At 44.0% G+C, this 12,377-nt stretch overlaps 1 protein-coding gene across 4 annotated transcripts in view; it reads right to left on the reverse strand.

Moving 5' to 3' along the window:
• Positions 1-236: 236 nt before the first annotated feature.
• The window catches only part of RLN3 (relaxin 3), a 37,128-nt gene continuing 24,987 nt past the window's right edge, over positions 237-12,377 (reverse strand). For all 4 annotated transcript variants that reach the window (XM_084835805.1, XM_084835807.1, XM_084835806.1 and 1 more), the window contains one exon: positions 237-3,957. In XM_084835805.1, the coding sequence (XP_084691931.1) occupies positions 3,701-3,957 (257 nt within the window). In that variant the 3' untranslated portion in view covers positions 237-3,700. The remainder of the gene's footprint in view (positions 3,958-12,377) is intronic.

Genomic DNA, 12,377 nt, shown 5'->3' on the forward strand with positions numbered 1-12,377 from the left:
TGGATCAAGCTGCTTTTTTCCCAAACACTAGATTACCCAACTTGTATCTTTTGGAGCAAATGAGGTGTCCAGTCAGTAAAATGTTTAACTTGGCTCCAAATATTAGTTTATCACATTCAGTATTATGGTTTTTCCATAGAGTTCCCCTCCCTACTCCTTTCTTCCCCTTTCCATCGAACAGATTTTTAGAGTTCAGGTTTCTAATCAGTCTGATTCATGTGTCATTGCAAGTAATAAGATGGCCCCTTGGTATGCAATGATTAAATATGAGTTTGAATGTGAATGCTACCTGAAGCTTAGTTCTAACCCTGCTCTTAGAACTGCTTTAGCATGACTGAGGATGCTGCAGATGCAAACTGCATTTTTAGACGGTTGTTTTAGGAAAATATGATTCTAGATTCTGACCTTCTGGCAGTGGTTGGATGGGTTGTGCCTCATTATTTGTTTTATTGCCCTACCCCCCCCCCAGCAGTTTGCACTAAGTTTTTCAATTCAGCTCTTGAGGGGAGAGCTCATTGGGTAGAACTGCAAATGAACTGACTTTCTGCTGGCTTCTCATAATGAAGCAACTATCTTGGCAGGGGTGGGTTTCCCCTTGTCAGCTGTTCAAGTCTGAGCCAATTTTTGTCTTTCTCAGCTGTATGACAAATAGATGCTTTATTGTTATTTGGATACTTTGTTTTGTTATAATTGATGTCCTTTTTTATTTGTTTTTCTGTTGTGACCTAAAGTTGTAACAATAAAGATTGACTGACTTATGTATGTATATATGCTAGGAGTAGACAACTTGTGGTCCTCCAGATGTTTTGGCTACAGCTTTCAGCATCACTCACCATCGGCTATGCTGGTTGTAGGCCAAAACATCGGGAGAATCACAAGTTGACCACCCCTGCCTAGCCCAGACTTTCCCAATCTGGTGTCCTCCAGATGTGTGGCCAGGGCTGCTGGGAGTTAGGGGTCCAGCACATCTGGAGGGCACCACATTCGGAAAGTCTGGGCTAGCCCATTTGTTAAAAGCTGGCCTAACCGTGAAACAGTATGACAGTGTCACTTTGGGCATCATGTTCCAAAGGAACATTTTTTCCTCTTTTTTTTTTTTTTTTGTCCATCAACCTTCCTCTCCATATATCTTTAAAAATGTGCAGGTTAGGAGTGCCATTTTAACTTTTTGGTTGAGATGTGAAGATGAATCCAAGGGGGTGAGCTCTCTCACTGCCAGATAGTTTGCTCAACTGGATCGTCCCACCACACATTGAGAATGTTTTCATACGTAGACTCTAATGACTAGTAAAATGGTAGCCTCAGAGCTTAAGGGCCAAGCCAGACATGAGATCAATGGCATGACTGCAATGGAATAGACTTAAACTGGTTTAATAGTAATTTCCTCTCCCCAGGAAACGTGGGATCCATAATTAAAGACAGGTGGGGTGGGGAGGGCTCCCATCAGGCCTAGCCAGCACAGCAAATTATAAGGGATGATGGGAGTTGTAAGCCAAAACATCTGGAGGGCCACAAGTTGCCCACCTCTAGTGTATGCCATAGAACCAATGCCAATCACAGCTGAATTAGACTGGGCCAAAAGAGATTTTGGTGCCTGGGGTGGAAAATCCAAATGGAACCTAACTAACTACAGTAGCAATCATTGATTGATTGATTGCCCAATAGCTGAAGCTCTCCAAGCAGTTCACAAAAATTAAAACCACAAAGTATAGCATAAAAGAATATAAACCTATGCATGTTTTGACAGAAAAAATTCTACAACTCCCAGCATTCCTATGCTGGCTGGGGAATGCTGCAAGCAACTCCCATGGCTGGCTGGGGAATGCTGGAAGTTTTAGGACTTTTTTATGTCTAAACTTGCACAGGATTGTGCCCTGAATAACATGTTGTTGCTACTCTTTCATGGTTGGTTTTGTCCAGGAGAATCTCCTGGCAGATTGTGCCCCCTTGTTTCTTAATGGTGTAAAAATCTGTCATCTGTTTGCTCTACTTTTCCTCTGCTTTTGGAAGAGCTTTGTGAAATGTGAATATCAAAGGACGGGCCCTTTAAATATTGGATATCCATGGGAGTGCTGCGTGTGTATGTGTATGTTACGCGCAAACATGTGAAATAAAAGCCTGATGTCTCACTTCTTCACTTCAAAGCAATGTGGGGAGGGAGGGATTTGGAATGGAAAAGTGCTGGGGGTGGGGGAAGAAGGCACGTGGGCCTTTGCCCACTCACTATTTTTTCCACTGATAATCACCTCACCTCTTTCCCAGTGCTGCAAATCAGCCACAAAGCTGCTTTTTCACCTGCAGAGTTCCAGAATATGCATGCAAAGTAAACTCTTGTCTGGATTCCCACAGGTGGGGGAAAGTGGTGGCTGGGGGAAGGTTTCAGTGCCCCCTACCCCGACTTGGCTATTTTTACGCTCTGCTTTACAGAGAAGAAACAGGCTGTTTGGCTGTGGTTTGCAAAGACAGCCTTCCCCAACCTGATGCCCTCCAGAGCTGTTGGGACTATAACCCCCAACAAAGGCCTGGCTGGGGCTGAAGGGAGTTGTAGTCCCAACAAAGCTGGTGGGCACCAGGCGGGGGAAGGTTGGCGTAGAGCATGCACTTCATTAACACCCCCCCCTGAAGTCATTATCTAGCCAAGTAGCAGGAGGAATGGAGACACCAGCATTGTTCACACATGGCCAAGGCTTTGATGCTATGTGGGACCGAAGGGATAGTTTTATGAGGAGGTGTATAGAATTGCCTTGAGAAATTTCACTGGTGTTATCCAAACTCTTGGTCCTCTCCTTACTGTTCTTCAGATGTCCTGCGTGAGGTGGAACCAACCCAGTTGGCTTTGAAATGTACTTTAGGCCTGCTTGTGTTGTCAGCTTTGCTAAGAAACCCCCCTCCCCTCGAGGGGCCCTCATATCCCTTTTGCAACTCCAGGTCAATACAGTTCATCTCTCAGTTTTGTTTCATTTCATCTTTTTATTTCAACTTTGACATAACGCTCAGTCTCTCAGAGGACAGGCCCTTCTGCAGGAGGAAGGAACTGATGAACAGAGAAGTGGCAGCAACCCAAGGACACCGTCCTGCTCAACTCAAAACCCAGTGAGTGCATTCACAATGTGGAACACACACACAAACCCTCAAGGGGCCCAACACATCATGTGTCCCTGTGTGCACTTGTGTGCTAGCTGGGAATGCTCCTTGGGCCCCTGTGGCAGCAGGTACATTTGCCATTCCAGTGCCATAATGCCTCTGGGCAAACAAACTTTGGTTGGTAAACCTAGGTTTGTTTTCCCAGAGGTTTACCAATGGCAGCTGTGGAGTGGGAGCACTGAATAATGGAGCAGGACACCAGGAGATGTATTTGTTGACACCGGATGTAATTGGGGCTCATCCATGTTATTATAATTCACCCACATTGTGAAGGGAGCCACACACACACACAAATAAATGCCTCATGTCATTTCATGAGCGTAGGTTGCTGTCAGTGAGTGAGACCCACAGGGTGCTAGAAACCATTATTCGAGGGAATCTGTTCCTAGCTTGGTGAAAGGAGTGGATGTTTCATAGAGACATTCATGGCCAGCTGTGCACACATTTTACTGTCTAATGGTCTAAGCTTCAAGCTCACAAATATTTACATGTACTTCCTGTTTTGCCAAGCATGTGTGCACACACACAGACACACTACTACTACTACTACTACTATCTAGCACAAGGAGCTGATTTCACTCTTGCTACAGCCCAACTTACAGCAGGCATTGCTCAGGCCTGCCATAACATCTCGGGCTCCCCGATCCAAAGCCCTGGTTTCTTCTGAAGGGCCATGGCTCTGCTGGCCCAGCCAGCTCCCATAATAGTCAGATGGATCCTTTGCAGGGGCATGGACTGGGTCCCATTCACTGGACGAGGAAGTGGCAACAAAGTCTTCTGCAGAATCTCCTCCAGGGAGAGCACCAAAATTTCCTGCAATAAGAAAACAGCATTGGAAACTGGCTGGGGTGGGGGTAGCAGGGCCAATGTACTTGGCTCAGCAAACTTGCCATGTTGCTGAGATGTCAACATCTCGAATATCAGGCCTTCCCAAAGTAATGCACGTTACATGAAACTGAGGGATTATCTAAATTAGAGAGGGAACAAAACATAGAACAAATTCTAAGTACAGCAGATTTTCAAATTTTACAGTTCAGATTTTGACTTTCAACTAGAATGCAAACTTCAGATTAAAAAAAAAAAAGATTCAAGACACCTTGGATACATTTGCGTGAAAAGGCAGCATAGAAATTGGTAAGTAAATAAACGCATCTGACATAACTTGAATTTGCCTGGTTCCCTCCCCTGGTCCCCATTCAAGAGGATGTTTTCTGAGTGGTTGAATGAATTAAATTAGTAAAAACTTTACTATATGCTACTTTAGGTCAGCCATCTATAAGGATGTACGAAATTGGCCTTACCTGGCTCTGCCGGGTTCCACTGGGGGGGGGGAGGCGCTCCGTCCCTCCCCCTGGAATTCTGGCCGGCTGGCTCTGCTCCACAGGTATTCCGCGGAGCTACCGGCCGGCTCCACAAGCAGCCGGACATCTGGCTGCTGGCTAGCAGGGGCGCAAATGGCGGCGGCTGTAGCCACCGCCGTTTGCGTTCCTGTAGTCAGCCGTGATAGGCTACGTCAATCTTTACATAGCCTATCACGTCTGACTTAAAAAAAACCAACAACACGTGTGTATGCAAATGGCGGCGGCTACAGCTGCCACCATTTGCGTTCCTTATTTTGGCCCTTCTTAGTCTACGTAAATATTTACATAGACTAAGACGGGCCAAAATAAGGAACGCAAATGGCGGCTGCCGTAGCCGCTGCCATTTGCATACACGCTTTTTTTTAAAGTCAGACGTGATTGGCTACGTAAAGATTTACGTAGCCTATCACGTCATTTTTTTTTTTAACTTAGCCATGATAGGCTACGTAAATCTTTACGTAGCCTATCACATCTTTTTTTTAACACTGGAAATGGCGGCGGCGGCAGCCGGTCGGAAGACCGGCCACCGCAGCTGCTGCCGCCGCCGCCGCCGGAGCAGCCGCTGCCTGGAAGATCCGCCCCAGGTAAGTCTCGTCCCGGGGGGGATCCGCGAGGGGGGGGCAGGCCGTTCCGCCATGGAGTTCGGGGGGCCGAATGCACTGGCATTCGGCCTCACCGAGATCCGTGGTGGAATTCTCTGCCATCCCTTGCCATCAGATACTGTGAAATATTAATTGCAAAGCCGTGGGATGTTATGCCGGTGCAAATGCCAAATCTTCACTGGATATTTGTGCATAGATAGAATATTCTGAAAATACTAAATATTGAAATTCACAGACAAGAATTTGAGGAGAATTGGGGCAACAAATTCACATCAGTTGTATTACAGTTCTCTTGTTGGTCAGTGCTAAGCTAGATTTGACTTAACCAAAAGTTCATCTCTAAGTCCAGTACAGAAAACATGAAAATACATCCTGTTTCGTGGACCAGAAGTTGTTTTTTAAATATAAAGTATAACAATGTGGGATGGTGGGAATTCCAAATTCACCCCACACTCAGCCTATAGGTTGATTGATAGTCTATCCAGAGTCTAGAAACCTGAAGTTTCATAGTTTCACTGTGGAATCCTAGACATGCACCAGAGACCCAGTCTCCTTTCCCCCACTTCCTGCCATTGGTATTACTTCTCTCTCCTCCGTCTTCTGGAAATAAACCTAGAACAAACCTCTGATCCTGATGGAGAAGAAGTAGGACATGCAAAAGTATACTAAAACCTGAGAAATTAAATCATCATCACACACACACACACACCCATACACCCATCCCAAGCCAGGGAACAGCATACAATGATCAATAAATCCCTGCCCTTATAATCTAACTGACAAGACACAAGAGGAAAGGGGATTTGGGAGAAAGGAGGACAAGAGCAAACTCGGGCTCCAGTTCTTAGTTACACAGTTCTTATAAGTGTCGTTAATGGCAGGGGAGGGTGAAGCAAGCTGTGTGCAGCTGCTCCTTCCCTGGGGGAATGGATGAAACCAGGCTGGTTTCCCCCTTGCCATGATATTCTTCCTAGGGGGCAAATGGAGCATCCCGCCGATGATCTTTGGTCCCCTGGCCCATGGTAGAGGCCAAAGTGTGCTGCCCTTCAACACCAGGCATATGCTGGCAGTTCAGCATCTTCACTCAGGGCCGTACTACGCTTCACATGCCAATGTGTGAATTTAAACCCTGTCACCTGCTTCTGTTAGCGAAAGGCACCTTCAGGAAGGAGTTACTATCAGTGGGAAATGATTACCCTTTTCCTTCCCCAGGGCGCTTAACCCTTCCCCTACCTACAGTTTTGCTACTACAACTACCCAGCTACTTTCCCCCCCATGAGGTTGTAGGTGCATAGTTTCCTTTGCCAATATGTATCTGGATACCTGGAGAGGGGTGACTCTGGGGAAGAGAAGGCTTGGGAAGCAACTGCAGTGGAAAAGTGACAAGTTCAAAAGGGGCTATGGGCCCTCCCCATGGCTTCATCTCTGAAAACTATGGTCCTGAAGCTGCTTTTTCCTAGTAGAAGCAGCTGCCTGGTTCTAAATACATGCATTTGAGTGTGATGTAGTTAGACCCTTAGATTTGAAGTCTGACTAGATGAAGCTTTAATTTTAACGTCTGTTACAGCAGAAGAAGCTTGTGTGCCAACAGTCCCCCATCCCTGCTTCAATCTGTCTTGGTGGAAGGCAGGGGCACCATCAGCAGCGGGCCCACCTGGGCACGGGCCCCAGATCTTTTTTGAGCTGTGCCCCAGATCTTTTGAGCTGTCCTAATTGCCTTTTGTTTTTTTACATTTTCCCATTGACTTGCATTAGAAAACACAAACAGCCATACCTTTTTTAGTTTGTATGATAAATACATGAAACTTGGAAGCTTGGTAGCCCCCATGGAGCTGATTGAATATGCCAAATTTCGGGCAGTTAGGCCCAGTAGTCTTCGTGCTAGTCACAGGTAAAATTTGCTTTTTTCAAGAAAATGTGTCAAAGCAAAGAGCTATAATTTTTTTGTGCTTCCACATACGTGCATGGAATTTAGAGACCTGGCAGCCCCTACAGAGATGACAGAACCTACCAAATGTCAGACAGTTAGGTCCAGTGGCTTTTGTGCTAGCCATGTGTAAAATTTCCCTTTCTCAAAGTCTAAAAAAGTAAAAACTGTCAAGTCACCCAGGGGATTAGAGATCCTAATTAGAAGGTGTTTAAGGTGACCGTTAGGAGGTCACTATCCCTAATCTGTGGTGTAGGGGTTTTTTTGAGGTGCAAAAAACTTCTCTCCCCCCTACTTTTTTGCTCTTACATGCCCACTGTTGGGAGGTTGCCTGCAATGAAATTTTGAAGAGGGAGAAGGAAGAAAGAGCTCCATGTGAAATACTGGTATTTCACACGGCATCTGATTTTACTGCCCCAAACTGGAAGCTTTGGCTTCTGCAGAAGTTTAGTAGCTTCAGTACAGCAAAGGATCCAGTCAGCCTCCACAAACGTCTTTCTCCACCTCCACTTTAATTTCTCCTAAATAGCTGTAGGACTCAATTCCAAAGGGAGGGTTAGGACTATGTGGCGTCATGATCGAGAAACTGCTGGGGCTTTTAAATAGGTTCTACAGTTTTAAAAAAGCAAGAAAAAGCCCTCAGCCACCTCACCTCATAAAATTCATTTAAGTACGTGCAATGCTCGCAAACCCTGCACAGCCTCCTAAATTCCTCTGAAGTACTACCTCTCTGAAAGGAGCCACTTGGCTTAGGAAATTCTCTCTACCCCTCCTACCCCCATGCATTTCCAATCACCATTCTTCTTTTCTTCTTCCTTCCACTATCCTGTTCTTTCTTTCTCTTCTTTATTCCACCCAGGGCATATCTTGGGGAATTCTTAAAGAGAATTCTCTTTGGCAGGCAAGAGAAGTTCTGAACTGTATTTGACTTTATACAGACAGACAAGAGGGTTGTTTTCTCTCCTCCTCCTCACTCAAGTCTTTGAGAAGAGTGGGTTCACATGGCTGCAGAGAAACAAATCTGGGGCTGTCTTGTTTGTCAGTTGCCGTTATCCAGCAACAGGAAGGGCTGTAGCTCAGTGGCAGAGCACACACTTGGCATGCAGAAGGTCCCAGGTTCAATCCCCAGCATCTCCAGGTAGGGCTATGAAAGAATCCTGCCCAAAACCCTGGAGAGCCGCTGCTGCCAGTCAGCGTCAACAATTCTGGGCTAGATGGACCCAGGGTCTGACTCGGTATAAAGCAGCTTCCTATGTTCTGATGAACAGAAAGCTTTAATTTTAAAAAAATATGAGTTTTTAGTTTGTTTTTTTAAGTGGAGGGGAGATAAATATTGCTAATTTATGCAATCCTACGTATGCCTACTGAGAAGTCCCATTATGTTTAATGAGGCTTACCCTCAGGAAAGTGTGCATAGGATTCCAACACAAGTTACTTTTGCAGGGAGGTTTGCACCTTGATGTTCTGCATGTTTACTCAGAAATAAGTCCTGAGTTTCAGTGGTTTTCATATTTGCAAATTAAAGAAAGGTTTAAAATAGATGAGAAAAATGGTGGATTTGAACAAACAGAATCTGAGTTTGAAACAGCACTGTGTGCAAATGATGAACATGGTATTGCTAAACTGTATAAATGACTGTTAAGGTATGAGACAGAGGGTGAACAAGTAAAAGATTGTATGATAAAATGGGCACAAAATGTTGGTCATAATATATCAATGGAAGAGTGGGAAAGTATGTGGGGAAAAGATTTAAAATTTACTTTATGTACAAGTCTTAAAGAGAATTTTTATAAGATGATGTATAGATGGTATATGTCACCATTTTTTTGTTGTTTATTCGTTCAGTCGCTTCCGACTCTTCGTGACTTCATGGACCAGCCCACGCCAGAGCTTCCTGTCAGCCGTCACCACCCCCAGCTCCCCCAAGGTGGAGTCCGTCACCTCTAGAATATCCCTCTTGCCCTTGGTTGGCCCCTCTTCCTTTTGCCTTCCACTTTCCCTAGCATCAGCATCTTCTCCAGGGTATCCTGTCTTCTCATTATGTGGCCAAAGTACTTCAGTTTTGCCTTTAATATCATTCCCTCAAGTGAGCAGTCTGGCTTTATTTCCTGGAGTATGGACTGGTTTGATCTTCTTGCAGTCCAAGGCACTCTCAGAATTTTCCTCCAGCACCACAGTTCAAAAGCTCAGCCTTCCTTATGGTCCAGCTCTCGCATCCATAGGTTACTATGGGGAATACCATTGCTTTAACTATGCGGACCTTTGTTGTCAGTGCGATGTCTCTGCTCTTCACTATTTTATCAAGATTTGTCATTGCTCTCCTCCCAAGAAGTAAACATCTTCTGATTTCCTGGCTGCAGTCAGCGTCTGCAGTAATCTTTGCGCCTAGAAAGACAAAGTCTGTCACTGCCTCCATGTTTTCTCCCTCTATTTGCCAGTTATCAATCAAGCTGGTTGCCATAATCTTGGTTTTTTGGGGGTTTAACTGCAACCCAGCTTTTGCACTTTCTTCTTTCACCTTCGTCATGAGGTTCCTCAGCTCCTCCTCGCTTTCAGCCATCAAAGTGGTATCATCTGCATATCTGAGATTGTTAATGTTCCTCCCAGCGATTTTAACTCCAGCCTTGGCTTCATCAAGCCCAGCACGTCGCATGATGTGTTCTGCGTACAGGTTGAATAGGTAGGGTGAGCGTATACAACCCTGCCGTACTCCTTTCCCAATCTTAAACCAGTCCGTTGATCCGTGGTCTGTTCTTACCGTTGCTACTTGGTCGTTATACAGATTCCTCAGGAGGCAGACAAGATGACTTGGTATCCCCATACCACCAAGAACTTGCCACAATTTGTTATGATCCACACAGTCAAAGGCTTTAGAATAGTCAATAAAACAGAAATAGATGTTTGTCTGAAACTCCCTGGCTTTCTCCATTATCCAGCGGATATTGGCAATTTGGTCTCGAGTTCCTCTGCCTTTTCTAAGCCCAGCTTGTACATCTGGCAATTCTCGTTCCATGAATTGCTGGAGTCTACCTTGCAAGATCTTGAGCATTACCTTACTGGCATGTGAAATAAGTGCCACTGTTCGATAGTTTGAACATTCTTTGGTGCTTCCCTTTTTTGGTATGGGGATATAAGTTTATTTTTTCCAATCTGTTGGCCATTCTTGTGTTTTCCAAATTTGCTGGCATATGGCATGCATCACTTTGACAGCATCATCTTGCAAGATTTTAAACAGTTCAGCTGGGATACCATTTACATGGTATGTCCCCATTTACATTGTCTAAAATGTATAAAGGTGTTTCTGGAAAATGTTGGAAATGTGAAGATCAAGAGGGAACGTTTTATCATTTATGGTGGACTTGCAAAAAAGCTAAAACATTTTGGAAACGAATACAGTCTTTAGCTCAAAGAATATTAAAGACTACTATAGAATTAAAGCAAGAAACTTTTTTATTGGGACTAACAGATAAACACGTAAAAGAGAAGGGGGGAACCCTCTTTCTCTACATGACAATGGCTGCAAGGTTACTGTATGCACAAAAGTGGAAGAATGAAAGAATACCAACTGTGAGCTAGTGGAACATGAAAATGATGGAGCTGGCAGAGATGGCAAAGCCTACTATTATAAATAAAGATCAACAACTAAATTTATGTTAGATTGGAAACCTTTTATAGAATTTGTACAAGAAATAGAGAAAAATGATATCTATGTATGTGGATTTTGAACGTTGAGATGGTTCTCTTTTTGTTGTTGTTAAAATTAGGAGAGAAATGAGATAAGGTCTATAAACTCAATGTATGATATACAACCAAGATAAGAACTAGAGAATAATAATAAGCATTTGTTGTGGAAGGGAGCCAAAGGTAGATATCTTACACTTTTAAGATATATTTTAGTGTATGTGTATTGTGTGTTTATGTTGTTGTTGTGTTTTGTTTTGTTTTGTTTTTTAAAAAAATAAAAAATATTAAAAAAAGAAAAGAAATAAGTCCTGAGTTGTGAGCATGGTACTGCAAGCTTAGTACAGTGCCTGCCCAATTCCATCTAATGAATTGACTACCCTTTCAGCTCAGTCCTATGCATGTTTTGTCATTTGTGGGTTTGGGTGGTGGTGTTGTTTTGGCATGAACTCTAGCTTCAGTGGTGAGGAAAAGGCACTTAGTATATGCTCAGAGTTTCTCCATAACTTAGCCCTAGTTTTGAAAACAGACTCATTGGCTGAATCCCGGTGAAGTCTTGGCACAAATGAGTTATGGGGAGGAAGATACAATGACAGCTTGTGCATAACAAGGAAGAGGGAGAGAGGAGTTGCACAAAACAAGACATCTGTTTTTATGAAGAGTTGCTGGAGGATGGTAGGATGAGGAGGGATGGTTGCATGGAGGGGAATAGAATTAGGGGGAGAATAAGTGCTCAGTGGTGAAAGAAAAACATTCTGCACATGCTCAGAGGCACTCTATATTTAAGAACATAAGAAGAGCTGTGCTGCATCAGACCAAGGTCTATGTAGTCCAGCATTCTGTTCACACAGTGGCCAGATGCCCATAGGAAACCCACAAGCAGAATATGAGTGCAATAGCACCTTCCCACCCATGTTCCCCTGCTGCTAACATTGGTGAAATGTAAATAAATTCTAGTAATTCTAAATTAGAATGCAAGTATATCCTTCAGAAACTTTGCAGGTTTCTTGCCTGGGGGACACCTCTAATGACCTGTGCATTTTCATACAAATTTACCCAAAAACTATTGGGGAAGGGGTGAAGGCCAGGGGAAGCAAATAACTCCCTCCCCCAAAATTGGAGAACTCCCCTTCCACATGAACTGCTGCACCTATCCTTCTGAAACTTTGCTGGTTTCTTACGTAGGGACAACTGTAGGCTGTCTGTAATTTTCAAAAGAATGGTCCACAAGGAACATAGGGAGATAAGTATGTCCTCTTTTGGAGACCTCAAAATGTCAAGGCCAGCCTTGCACAAAAACCCTTGTGGCTAGCATTCTGAAATTTGGCAGACATGATCTCCTCCGATGGGGTAATGAATCCTGAAATGTTTATCCAATTCTTCCAAGGAATTAAAATGTTATTGGCAGTTCCCTTTAAAAGAAAATCAAAATATAAACCCTGCACCTATTTTTCTGACATTGGGCAGGCGTAATCCCGTTCTAGGGGGCTGCTATGCCTGAAATGATCATCCAGTTCTGACCAAGATAAAAAAGTTAGTTTTTTTTCTAATTCCCCATGGTAGTCAACAGGAAGCATAAAGACTCATTTTACCAAACGTTGACTCAGGTTTGGTGCTAAGCTGAAGTGGACTGACTACAAATTGGCCAGAGCAGAAGCGGGA

This window comes from Heloderma suspectum, chromosome 2 (genome assembly GCF_057233095.1).
Source record: "Heloderma suspectum isolate Gila_16-S chromosome 2, 16-S_ref, whole genome shotgun sequence".
In the NCBI taxonomy this organism is placed as follows: domain Eukaryota; kingdom Metazoa; phylum Chordata; class Lepidosauria; order Squamata; family Helodermatidae; genus Heloderma; species Heloderma suspectum.